Genomic DNA, 20991 nt, shown 5'->3' with positions numbered 1-20991 from the left:
ATCGATTTTTCTCCTTCCATTCTCGGCCTTTTCTAATCCCTCCTTAGACCAGTGAATAGCTTAGGGTAAAGTAGAAAAAACTTACGCGCATCGTACCCAGTTTCGTCTGCTTATGGATTTATTCGTGTTCAATAATTTCACCAAAAGATCTTGAATATGTGCGGATTATCTCCCGATGCAATGTTACTCAAGATTAGCGCTTTTCAGAATGACAGTTTTGACACATCTCTACTTACATGCGTTCGCTGTTTACGTTGACCGGTGCCTACCTGTTTCCAATGGTTACGTTTGTTTCTTCTAACAACGGAACGGTAACGTTTGATGTCTATAGCCTACAGATACCCCTCCCTCGTACGCCTGTGAACACAAAAGTACCATATTCAATATTATTGGCTAAACAGAATAGCTGCCTTTTCAGCATTCTACTTTGATCCAACCGCCCTGTGTGTTCCCGCACTTTGTCCATACAACAAAAGATTGACGCTCACTCTACTCAGTGCGTCCACCGGACACACCAACACAAGACAATTTAACATGCGCCGCTATAATGGACAGATATGCTAGACTGCGTTTGCCAGTGTCGTTTGGTGCGCTGTCGCCCTAGCGATTTCGTCAATCAACCCTTATGGTATCAGAAACCGTTAACCGTACTTTGTATTTTATTTCTGCACCTAGTTGCATTGAGTGGTACTCTAGGACGCCTTTGGTTGAATGATGCGGCGACGGTCTTTCGTCTCCTGTGTCACTTCTCACACACTCAGCGACAATAGAAACCATTGTCATTCTGATTGGTTCAGTAGAAAATGATCGATCAATACCGTCGAACCTGTATTCCTTTATTCCTTTCTGGGCCAGAGACAAGATAGAGTGGAATTCGGTTTTTATATCATAAAGAAAATGTGTCGCCTGATTTTTTTCTTGAGCAGTTGGTGAGAGGGGATGAGTTGTTCGTCTTCTTGAACACTTTAAAGCCGTTCGGTTCCTAAAAAAAAGAACACATTAGATGACAGGCATGATGGTAGTTTTGATTAAACTATAAAAATTCCATAAGCACTCCATATCCTTGTCGATGCAGAGGTGGCGTAGGTCAGCATTACCAAACGGCAAGTTCACACATGGTAGCACAAATCAAACAAGGTGTCCGCTAACCCAAACAAACTAGGAAAGTTGTTGCCCCAAGATACTCAAAGTTGAGGTTCGTAAATCATGCTTAGTAGTATTTCTAATAAATTAATTTCATGAAGAGCACAAGGGCTGTAAACCTGCGTATAATGTACGCCTCAGATAATTGGACTACAAATAAATTTTGTATTTTCTATGTTCCGTGGAATGCGAAGCCACTGATACCTGCTCGTTAGTATCACCGTGATGCACTCGTAGGAACGTTCACGTAGCAGCACAAGCCAAGTTTAGACAATGGCTAGAAAGTGCATTTGGTGGTCAATTTTTGACTATGTGATCGCCTCTGTTGGGAGCATGTGCCATGTGATGTTCTTTTATGGCCAAAATGGCCAGTCTCGTCGAGGCAGTGTAAGCGCTGCGGGACCTAAGTGGACAGATTCGGGGGTGATCTCAAAGGTGGAAGCAAGATGGAGCTCATTTATCGCGAAGCACATTGTTTGGAGTTCCACCTAAATGAGCCATAAAAACCACCGGTATCTTGATATCCGCTACAGCTATCCCTTTAAAGCAAGATGGTTCACTTTCCCGATATATTTGCAAACACTTTTAGGCTTCTGAATACAGGCCGAACATACCATTAAATTTATGTCTGTCTGATTTTCTCTAGTAAGGCTAACGAGTTAGTCACCCCCGATCTGTCGTTTCCAGCTGTTATCGTATGAATTCTCTTATCAGTAAGCAGCAAAGAACATACATCACGGTTATCGACGTCTAACGACTAGTTAACGTAAACCAAGCCTATCTAATTCGAGGGCCATTAAGCTGACGATTTCTGTTCGACTCACTTCTACATTAACATTTGATGCACTTGGTATTTTGCTTGTATTCGGCCCTTTACTGTCTGTAACACAAATTCCGAATAGCTTCATAAGTCAGACCCGTAAACTGGGGAATCTGGAAAAAATTATGGGAACGCACTTCAAGCAACTAACACGCATATTTTTAACCTCAGATGGTAGTTTAATGCTGGCATCTATGGAATACATACAACTTACATTGTGAACGCTTCGTGACTTGCTACCGTAAAATTTTTGTAACATGTTCCTAAAGTTCCCTTTTGATCTTTATGGTCACTGAGTGCAAGATCGCGCCGAAAAACTTCTTATCAATACCTGTGGTCAGTTCTAAGTGTGAAGCACTTCACTTCAAAACTACGTTTACAGTATTTCGGGTTTATGCACTTTTCGACAACAAATTTTTGAGCTTCATAATTTTTGTTTTAATCGGCCTACTTTGAAGAATAAATAGCTTGAATTTTTATACCAGAATTAGACAGTTTTCTACTCAGTTTCATATAGTCTTTGGACAACCCATATATTGGTACCCACATTCTGAACCGCGGCATACAGGGGATTAAAACTGGGGATATGAAGCTCCGCTCTATCGGTTACGACACTCCCATCCGATTCAATGACGGGAACTTGCACTCAAATGCGTCCATTCACTTGGGCGTTGCTACCGCTTGAACAGGCCTCAGGGAAAACACACTTATCTCAGTCTAACGGGCGCGAAATTCGCCCACGGAAGTTAGAAATGACACAGAACTGTTAGGCCGCTGGAAACAGACCCTGGCGATTACCGTCACTATGGGCAAAAAGTGTGATATGTGGCCCGTGATCTGCTTTTTGGACCACTTGTCTTTCAGCCAGTTAAAGTAACCCCATACCCAGTGCGTGGATCGCCTTGTCTGGGCCCCAAGGTGACTGCGAAAATGGCTAAAAATGGCTATGGAGTCCAATACAACTGCCTCTTAACCACAGGTATTCGTGATCTAAATCACACGCTCTGTCTAATTCACGGTTAAGGCCACGGATATGCCACCCGAATCACTCCGTACCTGACCGATTTTGTCTCTGCCTTCAGTCTATACGCTCTCGAATGACGGTCTGTTAGCTCAAGCACACAGAGCAGTGCAAACAATGTCAGTTTGGTGGGAAAAAAAACTCGCCAGTATCGTCAACCCAGAACATCAAGTTTCGTTACTTTTGGCATGGAAAAATGTTCAGATTCGCATAACAGGTTGAACGCGAAACCCAAGAACCACCGACTTCAGCTCAATGAATGTGCACAAAATCTGTCGCCTGTCGGTGATCGCCAATCAGTTCAATGCGGCTTGCGCATCGCGGTCATTCACTCACTCAGTGTGTTTTAGTTTTCCCAGATGAACTGATACAATTTAGCTGTTATGGAAACGAGTCTGTATATTTTTTGTTAATCATGCTAGTTGTATGACAGGCCCTTCATAACTGGAGAATTTTTCACTGAAAACAAGGTGGTTTGGTCGACCCCTCTGTCGTATTTAGTATGTTTTTTTCCGATTCAATAAGAGTTTGAAGCCTAATCCAGCCGGCGGTAATCGTGTGCTCTGCCAGAAATGAGATATCCTTCAGTGCCGTGGTGTTCCTTTCGAACACATCCCTCTGAGATGCCACAAAATGGTCTCCAAGCTTTCGTTCTAGTGAATGCATCGATTTTCCGTCCATCCATAGTTCATCACCGCAAGTTTGTTGTTCTTAAGCCAACGCATGTTGGGAGCCAATTACTTTTACCTCCGGAGTAATTGATCTGTTCACCTCAGTAACGTGGAAAAAGGGGTAGTAGATTCACATCTATCATTCAAATGAAACTGCTTGAGCACCAAAACAATGAAGTAGTTGATTTTTTCTTACTCTGAAATTGTACCAATACTATCATAGGTCAAGGTCAATCCACAGCTAGAGGTATTTACTTAAGATGTGTGTTCTATCACTCGCGACATGTCATCATAAAACTCGTGTCGTTTTGTGTAGCATACGAAACAACGGTGTGATCTAATGTCTACCTTCAAATTATCCTGAGCAAATATTTGGTCTTTAAAGAAGCGAAGTTAATGGAGATTCGTCAGACAGATGATGCATCTGTCTTAAAGTAGATTAAACGTTAGTGTTTGCTTTATGCAGGATTGTATCAACTGTAAGTTAGCGACTTTTGGGCACGAAAAGGTCCCAGAAAATTGTTAGAAAGGTGTCATACTGCAATCACTTTATTGGGTGGCTGGTCGGCTTTATTGCTGACAAAAAACCATTCCTTTTAGCATACAATTGACCCAAAGTTCATGGACATATCAGCAAAGATTGAAAAAATATGAGAAAAGCAATTAATTTCAAAACCATATAGTTAATGCGTTCGCGAGAGGCTTTGGTTCACTGCTAAATACCAACAGTTTTGGTCGCTCATAAAACTGAGCTACCTGATTTCATCCGTAGAGCTAAACATAGGCACTGGATACATCTTGATGTCGACTGTCCGTGAGGTCATTAACAAGGTAACATAGCATGAGCAAACCTTGGCATCGTAAGCCTAATTTATTTTTCATTTTGGCACCGGAAGACAACCGTTAAGAGAAGCCGCCTCAGTGATGCCGAAAACCCGAATAAGGCCAAATAAGAGTTCACATAGTTAATGTTTGCCCAATTTGAGCAGCACCCCACTCAGTAGTTTTGTTGTAGGTAGTCCACCTGACATCTTAATGAAACACTCCAATTGGGTCTCACACTCCACTTGGTTAATTCACTGACAACTTTGTTTCAGCCTTTCAATTACGGGACCAATGACACAAACAGCCACGCAAACAGAATGACGTACGGTTTGAAACTTGGTATAACATGGCTCTGCCTATATGCGTTATTTTTTCTACCAGTCGCTTGTGCTGCAATTTGTAAGGTAACCCTCGTTTGACAGAAAATACTTATCTAAAAAACCCTTCTTGCCGAAAACACCGCCCGCAAACATAGGTCACGTCGAGTACCGACTTCCTGCACTCGTGTGCGCCTGTCTTCCGCGCATTCACTGCATGATTAACGTTCTGGCGTGCGAACAGGGCCAGTGATCGATTCCGTTTCTTTTTTCTACGTACGTCGGCCGGTCACCCTGCGCCGGGCGTCGTTACCACTAGCGCGGTGATGAATGAGAACTAAGCTAGCTGCGGAATTCAACAAAGCGTCTAACGAAACGAAGAAAAAGCGCGTGTATTTGGCCACGTGCGCTCCACTGTCGCCGCCGTTTTGAAGCGATGTTTTTGAGTGGAAATTGTTGAATGTTAAATGTCAAATGAAATAAGTTGGTTTCAACAAATGACACTTTATCCCCACGTACCCTTTTATGGGGAAGTAGGCGTGTGTGATAAACTCCTTCAGTTGCTGCCGTGCTGTTCGATCTATTGTTCTAGATTTTGGGACAGAAAATAAAACCAACTGGTTGGTTCTTTCATCCCGAGAAAAATTAACATCTTTCTAGTTCTGTTGTACTCCCAGCAACTGGAGGAATAAAAGAATTAATTTAATTGACTGGCACTAAAGAGAGTGATGTATTTCTTATTAACTTTACGGTTAGCATTACCACAGAAAAGTGTAATTACAAACATGGCTACTACACATGCGGTGCAAATGCAGTAACTGTAAAAAGGAATTGTTAATCGGTAGACCTTAGCCGTTTTCAACAATCATCTACCTCTCTTTCCTGTATAACTACCTTGCTGATCGCAAGCAGTACGTTGAGACTGACCGACAGATTTTCAAATAACTTGCTGATTAATGAGGTGTCTCAATGAATTCTCTTCTCTTCCCTCCTGGAAAGTTGATGACCACTGCACCAAAGCCTGCATCCAAACATGTGTTTTTGAAGCCTTTTTGTAATTGCCAGGGTGTCGATTATCTTCCCCTGACGTTTCCGGTTAAATCCTCCCTCTCCCCGGATAGTGGACCATTTGACGTGGTGTTTAACTACTTCAGGTTCTGACCCCTTCGAAGACCTTACACTTTACTAACTTTTGAGTCTTTCATATGCGTAGCATCCATCTTTGCAAGATTATTTAAGGCGCGCCGAATAATCTGTCACCCCGTTTGTCCATCAAAGCCTTAGGGTGACCCAATTACCCTGTCTATCCTCCCGATGGCTATAAGGTTCAAAACCTTCGCGTACAATTTCATCTCAGTATACTTGTCAGTGGTAGAGGAGTTTGAATTTGGTGGTCAGGCGAAACTTTTCCGAACAGCTCTTTATAGTTGAGTAAAAGAAAGTGATAGTACACGTCTGACCTTAAAAGAGAACAGGCACACCGAAGGATATTGAGATAATACGTACAAGTGGCCCATCTCTTTGATACTTGTAGCTAGATTTTTGCTGGCACCACATTCATACGGCTGCCAGAGTTGAGTTGACTGTGTGATTATGTCTGAGTACTCATTGATACCAAAGATACATTTCCATTTAAATATGCAGATGCAACTTAAGATTGACTAAAGTTAGACGGCATGCTCGGATCAATTGATTTTCATTCATAATTTAACTTGTACCGAAGAACTGTAAAGGTACAGAAATAAAATTTGTCTTGGTGGCTGCATCTCTGGAATGAGGACCATTGTTAGATAAACCCTGAATTATCTAGTGGGAGAGAGGTGTGGCAAGTCGCCATATAAAATTTGTACTTTGTCATGCAGGCCACGTGGTACTTCGTGGTGAAGTTTCTTATACTCCCGTTGGCTTAGTAACATCGATCTGAGCTCCTGGCCAGCCGCGTACAACGATGTGCTGGCGTCCTCAATGCTTCTTTATTATCACCTGTCCTATCCACTTCCACCTCGTCTGCTAATCCCTACTGTACATGGCATGCACCAGTAACCAATGTTCGTATGATACTGTCCACGATGAGGGCGAGGATATGAGGATTGTACCAATATATTCCGAAGGATTATGAATTTCCCATCTTGAGAGACAAGAATAATCGGTGGCACTTTCACTTACGGGTACCTTTTTACTCTCAAAGAGCATGTAATCGGCCAGTTTATGGGCACATGGCAAAGCATTTCCTATAAAAGTATACGGTGTACTGGGGTCTTGTTAATACCGAGGGATCGAGAACTTGTCAATAATACTTTAGTTATACTTGTCTCTACCACTACTACCAACTGTCAAAATAGGAATCATTTTCGCATCAGAAAATTTCGCAGAGTTGGCAAGAATGATAATCACTCCTCTGTAATTTGACTTGGTGTTCATCAGGAGAGCTGAATTCTACTTGGATCTCTAGTTTATAAAAGTCCTAACCTCCACAACCGGCATACAGTTCAGTTGAAGTGATGTACAAGAGATCCATGTGGATTCCTCCGCGTGATACTCCGGACAGCCCACTAACGGATCCCTTCTCCTTTCCTGAAGTAGGTTCACTCTCCAAATCTCCGTGAAACTGTCAACGTCCATTTAATTTGCAAGTAGGGGCTCACTGCAACTTACAGATATTTTGTGCAGTGACTGGAATCACTGCATCCCGATGCATAGTTTTTGAGCTGAAAAACTGACCGATGTATGGTTCAATTTCAGCTTGGCTTGTCCTACCTGATAAGCAACAGGATAGATAAAACCGGTGGTGATCCATCTTTCATCGACCTTCTGGGTAGCACTGAAAGATACTCACTTTTCTTTGTGTCGTACCGTTTTCTGTATAAATATCTGGATTACAATATGATCCGAATTGGCGACACCAGGTTCAGACTACCAAGCTACTGCCTCTAACCGTATAATGCAGAGAAAGAATAAGTACTAAATAAATAAGCGTGTACTATTCAGCAAAGCTATATCGCTGGTATTCGTACCAGGCCTATCGTTTGGGATTCCGGAATTATTTATATCAATTAAATGTTTGTTTCCATCGTGTAGATTTAACCATGCCTCTGTAAAGGAAGGATTTATGACATTTTAAGATCATGCTTCGAGATTGGTGAAGAGCATTGCCCGCATCTTTTTGATTAGCTTGCACTCCCTTTCCTATTTTCTAACCACACACAACCGATAACTTAGTTCCACAGACTCATAGTAGAAGTGTGATTAATCGAGTGCGATTGCTAGACAAATAGGAGTAGCATTTGTACACAGACACTAATATTCACAGTCCACTGTCATACCATTTGCCAAGCATCCACATTTGTAGAATTGTTTTTTTTTACGAAGCGGCTCGTTAGAATTCACAAAATGTCACCAACCGGACATGAAAGCCAGCACGCATTTGTTCATACGGGCGAGGTGGGGGGGAGGGCAACAGGGACTATAATGAACAAAGAAGGCGCCCTATTCTATCCGAATTCCTGGCGGCTGCACACCTCGATGACTGTGGACTGACCAAACAACTTCGACGCCCTTTGTGTTTGTGAGTGTGCTGGCTACCAGTAGTGTAGATGACTGAAACCAGCACCACCATAGTCTTGTCCGTATTCAAGGTCTTAATCTCACTGCTGGTGTCCTCATGCACGAACTGTTTACCCTTAATGATGAATAACAAATACGCAAGGGCCAAAAGTGTTACTTGCTCGTTATGCCCAACCGCTGTTTTTATATTCAGTTAAGTTGCTTCAATAGTGCCTAAAACTATCAAACATATTTCCACTCATTTTTGTAATGTTGTATTTGTATTATTGTATTTTAACTGCTATTTTGAATAGTTTTAACATGCACTGACTTTTGGGCTAAAGTTAGTACATCAGAGTTGCTCATTTAAAAGACCGTTTGATTTATCGCTAATCGACCTGCGGGGCTTGTCGCTGTAAGGTTAACTTTGGACCCTTAGTTAAGTGTAGTTTACCTTGTTATGCAGAACGACAGTACACATGTTTCATTTGTGAAGAATATTTTGGTGGATCTAATATTTCATTTCATTTCATTCCAAAAACCAATCCCGGTAGAATTAATTTTGGGAACGTGTATTGAAAGCTTCGTTTTTACAAAACTCAGATGGTTGTTAGCAAGTCCAGAAGTTTGGAGGTGGAATGTCAATAATTTCAATGGAAGATGTTCTTCAGTCTCCTTAGATAAGTGCAGGACATCAGAAAATGATGGCCAGTTGAGGGCAACTGGGCTAGAAAATTTCATTGTAAAAGCTGAAAGCTATTTTTAAAAAGTCCAGAACTTGATTTTGGGTGAATTATAAGATTCTGGGACTTTTGGTCCATTGGCACCTTATTTGACTTCTGGATGGTCAAAAACGTATGATGTTGCAATCAGGGTTAATGCATTAGAACTCCGAAGTGCGCACTTAGAACCATTTCGACTGTTGAATATGCTACAATGTGTTTAGTCTTCAGCTGCTTACATATCCTAAACTTATATAGCCGGCGTAAGTCAAGCAGGTAAACAAAGCAAAATCGCAGAGTACTGGTAATTGTGTAGTGGTTCCCAGACTGAGTGCGTTTGATAACATCAGAAACATTATGGACTAATAATGGAGTCTGAGTTTATTCAAGAATAATTTAGTTAGTCACCAAATCTGCAAGCTTCGCATTGCCCTAACTATTTGCTTCAAGATCAATATATTCCAATTTTTGCTGCCATATCGCCTTCGTGCATATGTTATCATATTTCCGATCGGTGCAGGTAGGAATTCATTCGTCTTCTTTGGTTTGGATCCACCTCAGAGAATCGACCGAAAAGCCGTCAAAAAACAGGATTGCACTGGTCATGTGTCTGTATGGATTAATTTTATCGTCATGATCTCTGAACCGGCAAGTTGGGGCGTTTCGCCTTGAAAAGCGAAAGGGACTGATTGCTACGCGATCCTTGTGGCTGCGATACATGTGCCTGGATTAGACCCTGAACGAATTGCTCAATAAAATTAGCGAAATACACTCGTTTGCATACCAATTTGGTTTTGATGGGAGACTCAACTAGAATCCAGTTGAAAAACACCATAAACGGGAGATTCAGCTGGGTTCCAGGTGAGTCTCCTGTTAGAATCAAATTGGTATGCAAATGAGTGTATTTCGCTGATTTCGTGCAATTTAGGCTCCATTAGAACATTAGGTTGACGAAAAATTTGGGAGCGCGCCCACCTGATGAGCCCCACGATGTGCAAAACCAGTCGTTGGCGGTTGAAGAATTTTCAGCAACCTTATGACTAGTGTATCGCGCTCACTAAAATGTATTTTATTCAGTGAGCAGCATACCAAGGTTTCTCCTGGTTATCACTTGATGTACTGTGTTGGTTACCAGCTTCGGGATCATACAGGACCACTTGTTTTCGTCCCTTATCATGTAGGCCGTGGGGAGAACAGAAACAGAGTTAATGCTGGAGCCTCACGTTTGATGCCAGACTGAGCGGATGCTTTACTCTGAATAGCCTGACCTATGCCAATGCCGTCTGCAACCATACATTAGCATTGGACAATATGTCACTACAGAGGTCATAAGACGGACGAGATTCTAAGTAATAGCAGTAGATAAAAGGCACATTTTTGCAGTCGCGCTACCTATGTTCTGCTATGTTATTTCCACACAAAATAATCGCTGTTGAGTGGCTAAAGTTTCGGGCACCAGCGTGGTCACTTTGCATCCTTTTATTCGACAGGCGGTTAAGGTTCCGCGCGAAGAAAATTTCCTTTTGTCGTTCAGTTGCACACCGATTCTAACTGCCTCGAAGTAGGAACAGCGAGATTTTTACCTGAATACAGTTTGGTCTGCGTGTATGCAAGCTTTTCTCCCCTTTACATCCATCCATCTTGGCATTCATTCGGTGCAGTTTTTTTACACGCCATCCCTTCTAAATATTTTGAGATATTAGTGGAACATATAACCCACGCGATTGAAATAACTGTGTATTTCACTTCGCAACATAAATATTTAACTAAGCATTTTTCATATCAAACAGCCTTTTACTCTTTATCTAGAAGAGCTTTTGAGAATACTACGAACTCATAATAAGCAGGAATTTATGAAATTCCCAAAGTCAGCTGTAGACTGGCGCGGTGTTCAACACATTTCTGTGCTTGAAGTTCGGTTCTTGCTGCAATCAACCTTACTTGAAAGTTCTTCGCTGACTTACTCTGAACGAAATCGGATGATCTGGTGATTTCATCCCTTCGTTTTAACCAGGTCTTACAATCCAGCTTTGCTGTGATAATTTATGAGACCCTGTTATAAGATTAGGTTTAGTCTAATGGTTACTTTGTACAACAATCAGCTCAGATGTGTGATTTTTTTGTACCAGTAAATGCTCTAGACGACGACTGAGAACTATTCCGCAAATTCCTATTGCAATTCCAGGTGCATCTAGTGATGGATTTTATTTTACCGTAAATCCAAATGATCAAGATGTCGAAGAAGGACAACCTCTCAGACTGCGATGTGCAGTTACCCCATCCAAAGATATTTATTACTCGTGGTTACACAATGGGGATCGTGTTGACACGGAGAAGGAAAACGGACGGCGTACACTGGAGGTAGACAGTAATTTGCAAATACTTCACGCGGATCGCGATCTCGACCCTGGAACATATCAGTGTCAAGCGCTGAATCGATCTTCGACATTTACCACAGCTAGCCAGGAGGCCAAGGTCAACATTTATTGTGAGTTCTCACTTCGCATTTATCTCTCCTATTCCGGATAAACGATGTGTGCTTGATGTAGGAGAACATCACTCATCAAAATTATCTGCGTATACTCTAGTTATCAGTTGCTTTGGTCTCGGCATCATCTAACGTAGAGTACAGTCCCAAGCGAGATTGTACCTTATGACGCTTTCAGAGGTTCAACTCAGACAAAGATAGCCTGAATCAATTTACTCACTAATCTGGATTATAAACTGTGTGGCTGAAACTGAGCTATTGTAAACTACAACAATTAGATCACAAAATTGAGGAAAAGCACACAGTGTCCTCCTTTTCCAGGATGAATCAATTTCTCCACAGTTATCACATGAAGCAACCTTAAGCTCATAGGTCGATAACTAAGCTTGAGGACTGGGGTTATCTATGGAAATTAGCCGACTGTTCAGAAGTAGTCAGATGCCTGGCGAAATTCGAAACGTGAGTCAAACTAAGTGAAGGTCAGCAGATGGACTCTATGGATGGAATTCGGTTGAAAACCGTTTAACAACTCCACCGTGCTAAACAGTTCGATCAATGAGAGCATGTATTTTGACCAGAGCCCGAGTCCCAGAAAAAATTTAACGCCTTGCGCGTACCATCCGTATTGCTGAGAAGTGAAAATGTCCGTTTCTAGTCCTTATGTTCCACTATCCCACATCAGAACCGAACTTTGGGCTCTTATTTACGAAGAAGCCTCCACTCAAAACTACTTAGTTCGAACATTTTGGTTCGATCAACCTAGGCGACATGAAATGGTAAAAATGCTGAACATTATTATACCACTTTTGAATTTTTTTTATTGTGTATCTAGATTGATTACTGAGCTCGGGTGCAGTAACCCCATCAAAATCGAGACAACAATCTGGAGAGTATTTGTTGAAGAGAGAAAGAGATAAGGAACGCATTGTGCAAGTTTTTGAATTGTGTGCCAACCACCATCTAAAGTACAATCAAACCTGGCCATCCCGAAAGCACCAAAGTCGGTACTTTGCCGCTAGACTACATGTGGATCATCTGAAATAACCTCTATAGGAATATGAACTGACGGTGGGGTTCAAAAGAGTGCCAATCAAAAGTGCTAGTCCACAGATTAGCGATCAGTCGCACAAAGGCAACTGAACGATCATGTCAGAACGTTGCACAAGTGAACTATACAGAAAGTTACCTCCAATAGTCTTGAAGGTCATAGGTAATGCCGGCCCATGCACGGATCTTTCGACAGAGCAACTCACACCTGCTACGTTTGTCTGTCAGACCAGATCTCCCACTCGAATAGCATTATGCGGCCAGGAGCACTGACAGGCTGTTGCGAAGTTTAGCTGGGCGAGAAAAACCCAATCGGCACTGAAAAACTGTTTTAAAAAATGCTCCCCTGGAGCATAATTCATTTACTTATGAATTGTGCTACAACTCACTAATGCGAAAATCTAGAATAGGTTTGTTGATTTGTATTTCGACCTGAAGGCAACTCCTAGCGGATTGGTATTCAAGATCTTGATCAAGGGTTCAATGTTCTCATGATTTTTGTCAAAAATTAGAAACCACCATAAAAAACAAAATAACGAGGCTTATATTATTTGCCGCGCACCTGAAGATAGTCCACAAGTGCTTCTTCCGTACAAAGAAGTCGACCAAGTAATAAAAGTCCGAAAAGCCCTTACATGCATTTCATTGGAGTATTACTGCAGAAGTATGCAGTCATGAAAAAAGAGGCAGATTAGACTCTACAACAGTCTGGGATTTTGTGTTGCGTTGCCTGTGCTCCGGTGTCGTTCGAAAATCGTCTGTCGTTCCGGCATCATCGGCTTGCAGATTGTTCAGTTCATTTCATCACTGCGCTAACGTCAAGTTGCAACGTTGAATCCACAGACCATGAACCTGAAAAGCCTAGCAATAACAGCAAAAAAGACAATTAGACTATGGATAAGCTAGCTTCAACACAACCACAGTGGGAGCAGTGTCGAATCGATCACCCGATGGGCGCTTAAGCTGGCGGTAGCAACCACATGGTCAAATGCCGATCGCGCTAGTAATAGCCTCCATGGTCATTTTACCACGGCGTACCAGTTTCTGTATCTGGTTCAGCTCCGAACCCGAAAAACCCTTTGATATTAAGGTGGGGATCGCAGAGTTTACACTGCATTATTTTTGCGCGAAATCTTACAGCATTTTGACATGATGTACTCAGTGGCTTCTGATAAAATTCAGAGCCAATAGCACCCCCGTTTTTTGGATAAGTGAGACAGTTAGGAGAGATGGACACTCATATTCGAACAAACAGATGTGTCTAAAGTTTAAAATGATGACCGGGATGTACGTGAAGAATCGTAATTTATGTACACTCGTAGTTGTAGCAATTCATTGTCAAAATGGTTAGGTAAACTATTGGTGCCGGTATTGTACACATTTATTACCAAACGTCATGTGCACTTTCCCAAAATCGTATATGCGGGTTTGTTGGGCCTAGAACTGGACCAAATCATTGAACCAGCCTAATTTCCCCAACTGTGCTACCTAATCAAAGTCTCGTTTTCAGCCCCTACATTTGACGTAAATTAACTCCACTGGCTTCATCTGTGCATTCGCGCAACTTACTTTCTTCTGTCATGCACAGTAAGTTTGGCGGTAAAACAAGCAAGATGTGATAAAATCGAACAGAACAATGGTAAAAGCATCGAACCAAGTGCAAGTTGTGCTGGGATGATCGGTGAGACACATGCATTTCCAGACGGTCAGTTTGAGGCAGACATCTCCGAACAGTCGTCACATCTGAAACTACTCCTTATCATCACAGATTGTCACAGGACAGATAAGTAAACCGTCGTACTGACCAGTCGACACACGTACACGTTTAATTTCTTTCAATCTGCGTGACAAGGTATGCAGTGACCAGTCTGTAGGGTAAATAGATGTTGACGGGGCCAGCCTAGCATCTCCACACTGATTTGGTCACTGCCCTAGTTTGCCTTTAGCAAAGTTAAACTGCTTCTGGCACAAACCGTGTGACCTGAGGTAAGGTTTAATTCATTATTCGAAAACCTGAATCGGCGTGAATTCATGAAATCTAGGATACAAAAATTTAGGTGGAACATAGCTGTCTTCGCTGAGAGTTCACAAGATTTCGTTTTGATCCACTTCAAGACTATTTTGTGGTTGCGCTTTGCAGCGCTTTCGCAACAAAAAGGTGCTGAATAATTATCTTAATTATTCTTCTTTACATGTTTCTCTTCTGGAAGTACCCATGACTCGAAAACCTTCACACATCCTTCGTACATTTCCGTTACTTTAGGGATGGAACCGGATGTTCAAGTTCGACTAGTCAGGCCCACTCGGTATGAAGATATACAGCTGGGACAGGAATTGGAGTTTGCGTGTCATGCAAGCGCAAATCCTCCACTCAGTCCATTCAATATCAAATGGTATCACAACGGCAACGCGTGAGTTTCTCAACTTCCCGATGATGAGTGTAGATGAATTTGGTCACAGACCCCTATTTCTTCCCCCTCCGATTTTGTGAGACTGTGAACCTGTCGTTTTTTGTGTCTACCCAGCAATCCGTTTACAGGCTACATAGGCATAGCGCTCCCGTGAGATTTATCATGTCCCCCTAACGTTTCGATTACCTGAACGAGTTGAGTGACCGTTGGTTTATCGGAATAATTGATCTGATTGTAAACTGCGGGAAAGCTTAACTCCCATAGAACGTGCAAAATGTGGTCAAATTTGTCACTGCTTATGTAAGTTTATCTTTGGAACCCAAATAGGCACAATCGAAATTTCGTTGCCTAGGTTTTTCCCACTTACACTTTTGTCGAAATCTCCGTAAGGGTTTAGGGTGTTTTGACAGTAAATAATCAGCTTACCTGTTTGACCATAATCTTGTTCTTAGATGCTTTACAGCTACAACTTATTTCATCTGTGCCAGTGTTTTTCAAGTCACTAACTACTCGACATTTCTGAAAGAAGCCAAACTAACATAATTTCCGTCGATCTTCAGACGTTTACCGAACACGGAAGTTCGCCAGAACGGTAACCTGCATATTGCCGTCTTGGGTGTGGAACACATCGGAAGCTACCACTGCCGGGCAGTACACGCGGCCGGGAAGTTGGATAGTCGACCGCCGTTCGTTATACAATTCAACGGTAAGTCCTGAGGAATGCAACAAAAGAAGCGTATTCAGAATGCAATGGTTTGTCGACCGGAATTCATGTAACATGGCCGTAACTTAGTAATGATTTTGGTAGAGAATGAAACGACTTTGAACTTCATTTTGACCTCTGATTATGATCTAGCGATATAGACTTGGAGCCACTGAACCCTAAACAATAAAGTTCAACTAAATTTCTTGGTATTCTTTGATACCTTGTTTTCTGTATCCATAAAGTGGAGTTTCAAAATTAAGTACGTTGATTCCGTTTCCTTTAAAAGTTAACATAGACAAGCTCTGCTGTTCTCTAAATAGTGGGTAATTTCTTCCGGATACACTGAAAAAAGTAAGAGTCGACAATGAATAATTTTTGAACGAAGGATAACTGTTTTTATGTTTGCTGTTCATTTGCTTACCACTGATTTCTTCAACCAATCAATGAACCACGATAATGTTTGACTCAAATTTCCTGTGAATTTTGGTGTCCGCTATTTATTTCCCGCGTTTCCTGTTTTCTGTAGATGCCAGTCCACCACAGCTGGTCACAACCCTAGTACACGAAGACTTTAGTAAATTTGTCATGCGGGGACGATCGGTGGAGCTGATATGCCCAAAGATTGGTGCTCACAGACCGGTCGATGGAATCCCTCCCATAACGGTTTGGGGCTATATGCCAAGGTTAGGAGAACAGCAACAGTCAATGTGAGTTTCCGGCTTCATCTGGCACAGCTCCTTTCCAGATATTTGAGGCAACTTTCGACTCAGTATACATTCTGGCATTTCATTATTTCCGAAACATTCGCACTTGCTACAATGCTAGGTTGTTTTATCGTAGAGGAGGATACTCTTTGGTGACATCTTTGAAAGTCAATAATCTCTTTGACAAACACGAAATATATTAGATACCGTGCACAAGCAAGAGTCTTTCAGAAAATTGCTCGCTATGCCACTGTATTCATTTGAGTACCCCGTTGCCACCAATTAGATTGATTTCTGATGCAAATTACTGGAGAAAAGGTGATTTCGTTCAAAATCATTTTCTGTGAAAATGTGAAAGATCATTTTAGCCTACATGGCATGTCCGATCCTCTCAACTCATGACATTAAAATTCTGTGTGCATGTTGCTGAGTAATAGGCCCAATATTGTGTAACTTAGAAAGCGGAATTCGATTTGATTTGCAATGTTGGGATATTTTGTTTGAGTAACACAGTGGATAGTCGAAACCTCAAGTAGGGGACAGAACGTCGAAAGCAATGGAAGAAACTCTTCCGCGTAGTTCCAACATCACTGAACACGAAAACTTATGTCGTATTAATGATTCGTTTTCAGAAAAATGTAAAGTAAGCTGTCCACACAACAGCGGTGTAAGACCGTTTTTCTCCATTAGCCCATTTGTCCGAAGAAAATGTTTCCCGAATCGATTAATCAGGAAGTAGGAATTTCACATCATTACCACACAGGGTTTTGAATTGTTGCTTCATTTGGGAGTAAACAATCTAGCTTTTTTACTGAACCTTAATACTTTGAGGTGGAACCTGGTTATGTAGGACTAATCGGACGTTGTGTTTATTTGGTATTTCAAAATGCGTCTATTATTAGGGCCATTCGCTGCCGTTCTGTTGTTTCCCTCTGAAATTTAGAGGTTTATGCACACTGGTTGGGGTATTTCTATGCAAAATGGGTTGCTTTTCTTCATAATACATAAAAGTTTTGTAGTTTTTAAAGGTAGTTTCACATCGTGTGTACCATTTCCCACTAGAGGGATACCTCGTGAGTTGATTTTCCTCGAACTGAGTTACGGTTGCTGACATTGGTTCCTGTTGAGTGACACCCAGACGTTTGCATTTAGCCCACTGCGTTCTCGGGTTTAGATTGGCTAACAATTAGACCGCCACGAATAAATCGACGACGTGGCAGCTGCAATTCTTATGAAATAGCCACCGATTCTTTGGTGGGCAACGCATGTTCCGTCAACACCATAGAAACAAAAAGCGTACGGTTACGTTGAGTCCATGGTTTATTTGTTCAGGGTGACAGTTTTATATTTTGTCAGAGCAATCGATTAATTCTGTGCCATCCAAAATTATAAAAATAAGAAGGAAAACTGACTATTTATGATTAATGCTGTTGACTATGCACTTCCCATCATCATGCTTTCTGTGTTAAGAAACAAATGTGTAGCTTTGCAAGGAATGGTGATGGAACTAAGAGAATAGAACTGAAGAAATCCAGAAAAATTCTGCAACTTTGGGCTATGGAATTATTGATTACTAATTGGTTTTGTATTGATAAAACATTCCGATATCCCGAGCATCCCGTTGACTGACACATTAGGCGGCTTTTGTGCAACACAGCCAGTTAGGAAATGGCATAAACGAGGGATTCATTCTTAATCCTTATGAGCCACCCCTAATATTATGTTGAATTATAAAGGAGTATATCACTTACATATTCTAAATACATACATATTGGTTAGTCGTTTGCCAAAGGATTTCCTTCAGTCTTATGATTAGTTCTGTCCAGTATACCCTTCTTGACACGGGTCCAGGTTTCAGCACTGCCCCTGCCGCATACAGTGAGTGATTTCGTCCCTGTGACGGCCATCAATTTAGATGTTAGCCGACAGAAGTAGGAATAATCAAATGAAAGTAAGTTATATGGTAGAAGTGTTTCCGGTGTTCGAAACATGGAATCCAATATTATTGCTTGGTTTTATCCGTGTGGTTGAATTCTCCATGATAGCTTTCCGAGTTTTCTCAGCACCTTAAAGCGAGTACGATATTACCATCGAGAGAATTCTCGGACAGATATTCTGTTTTGTTTGCAAACAGGATCTTCGGCTCAACAAGTACATCAATAATCGCCGAAAAGTAATAATTTGAATTAGTTTGTGCTTGCCAAAGTGAACACAAGCGTCCACCGCGTCAGGTTATAAGACATCACTAGCTGTTTGACATGGCGATTATGCCGACATGCCTGAAACGGATAAGCGCAACGCCTCATCTCCCTGCTATTTACATGTTTCCAATGCAGTAAGTTATTTACGACCGAGCGACTACCAATTTAGGTGTGGTGGCAAAACATAGTTTGTTGTTCAAAATTCTTCTTATATAAACCGTCCGAATCACACGCATCCACTAATGCAGAGCTGTAGGCAATGTCAAACTATTTGGAAAAGTTCACTAATTTACTTAGTTACTTGTCTATTCATATACGCTTAGGTGCCCGTGTGTTCGTGACGGACCTTCTACCAGTCACGCCAGTTTGACGATCGATCGATCGATGTGATATTGATTTCCACTGATACACTATGCGACTGACTCCAGGGTCCCGACAGAGAACAGCTGACGGTACAATGATTTACGAACTGACCCAGAGCTATTTGACGCCAACTGGCTTGTCAGCGTGCCGTTTTCCGCTAACGATAATGTGATGCTTTGTAATTCAGTTCACGACAAGTGTCGGGGTATTAGGAACGAACGGTTTTCCAATGTTCTGTGTGATAAGTTAGGCGATCATCAATACTTCACTTTTTATGTAGTGACTAACGATGAGTGAATAAGGGATGAGCAAATTGATCGTTTGTTGCCTCGATATTCCCTCATATTTTCTCTTACATCTCTCAGTACCTCTATACGTGACACGAAACTGGTGGATATGGATTCCAAACTGGTCATCACGAACTTTGATATACATCACGTAAACTACTATACATGTGAGATCAGCTCGTACAATTCACCGGATAAATACGTGTTCCTCTTTCAAGTGGAAATGGCAAGTAAGTAGCACGAGTAGAAATGCTGAAATTTTCTTCTTCAGCATAAGCTATGGCTTTCCTTCCAATCCATTCCAATCGTATTTGAATATGGGTTGGTGTACACCTGTGGCTAAACTCTGGTTAGCGGTGTGTGTTGTCTGATGTTGAATTCACCGCTCTGTTATATTGCTCTATGCCTTTTTGGGTAAGCCTGTTTTATTGCAGCTCGTGCAAACGTTTGCTTGGTTCTGACCCAGATATCTGGTCACTAGCAGGGCAATTGGCGCCAGGCTATAGTTACAATGTTAGGACGTTTGTGTGTGTGTGCTTGGCATTTAGTAATGTATCTCATTTTTGATAGCGATTTACAGATCAGAATGGTGGCCGAAGTCGACACTCCATAAAGTTTCGGTTCACTCCGAATTAGTGTCTTCGCCGTTTTGTAGAACATATTTCTCCCTTCACAACGGTATTCCACCTTTGCCATGGCCTCCTGAGACCGGCTGGTAGCCGTTCGTCTACTTTTTGTTTAATTTCGATGAAGAGTGAAGTGCTTAGTTATCCAAATTTGTGTGTCGAGAAGTGGAGATAATCACGGAGATAATCACTTCATAATCCGTATTGTTGAGGAGAATGTTTGTAGATATACTGTGCTTCCTAGCAACGCACTGGCGACCTCACTCCGATTGGCAATGAAACGTTTTCAGTCAAACCGCCTGGTCCAGCCAAGTTAACAAGTCGGCAACCAACCACTCTCTATGTAGGCAGGTATACACATCCCTTTTCGAAGACCAGAACAACGTCAGAACTCTTTATCTTTGTGAAAACCCTTTTACACTCAGTTTCAGTCCGGTGTGATATAGGTGCATCTTGTCTTTGTGTACAATGTCTCAAATGTTATCTAATTAAACAGACAAAACCTTGTAGTTCTCATGAAACATGCATTCGATTTCCTGTTTTCCGAAGTGGGTCGAATTCAACATCTCCAATTTTAAGTAATCAGCTGTCGATTGTTGAGATCTGTCTTCATATTTTTCAACGTTTGAGGCGTCCACCAGTGTATTGATTGGGTTGAAATAGCACAGTAACGAGATCACGTCATCATCATCATCATCATTCAAAAGTAAGTTTGGTGGAATTGACTTGCCGATGTTGTCCACAAAATTGTCGACAACAAAAAAGCAGGACTTTGAGCATTTTCTTATTTGACCTCCTTCATCCACTCAGCACTGTACACGCCTACACGCGCGGACTTTTCCCCTCGACTAAAGAAGTCCCAACCTTATGTTGTCAAGATTAACGATGATGCCGAACTTCGTTACTATTCTGATCAGTCCCCTGCCAATTCGTTTTTCGCTGATCAAATGTCGAACCCCGCCCCAAGAATCGAGTGAGTTCTACATCTCACATTCTTATCTACATTTTAAATTGTTCACACTGAGGGACGTTTTGTGAGATTCCTTCACGTAATCCTTGACCGCTATTGGACGAATTTAACATGGGCTAAATGGAG

General features: G+C 41.8%; 1 protein-coding gene across 1 annotated transcript in view; it reads left to right on the top strand.

Moving 5' to 3' along the window:
* T265_14114 (hypothetical protein) overlaps positions 1-20991 on the top strand; it is a gene marked incomplete at both ends in the record, with an annotated part of 74771 nt that overhangs the window by 21376 nt on the left and 32404 nt on the right. Inside the window, 6 exons of the mRNA XM_009172105.1 lie at positions 11248-11550; positions 14861-15008; positions 15569-15714; positions 16241-16421; positions 19348-19499; positions 20706-20868. Coding sequence (XP_009170369.1) covers positions 11248-11550; positions 14861-15008; positions 15569-15714; positions 16241-16421; positions 19348-19499; positions 20706-20868 — 1093 coding nt within the window. The remainder of the gene's footprint in view (positions 1-11247; positions 11551-14860; positions 15009-15568; positions 15715-16240; positions 16422-19347; positions 19500-20705; positions 20869-20991) is intronic.

This window comes from Opisthorchis viverrini (genome assembly GCF_000715545.1).
Source record: "Opisthorchis viverrini unplaced genomic scaffold opera_v5_146, whole genome shotgun sequence".
In the NCBI taxonomy this organism is placed as follows: domain Eukaryota; kingdom Metazoa; phylum Platyhelminthes; class Trematoda; order Opisthorchiida; family Opisthorchiidae; genus Opisthorchis; species Opisthorchis viverrini.
This window is presented reverse-complemented; position numbering and strand designations above follow the sequence as displayed.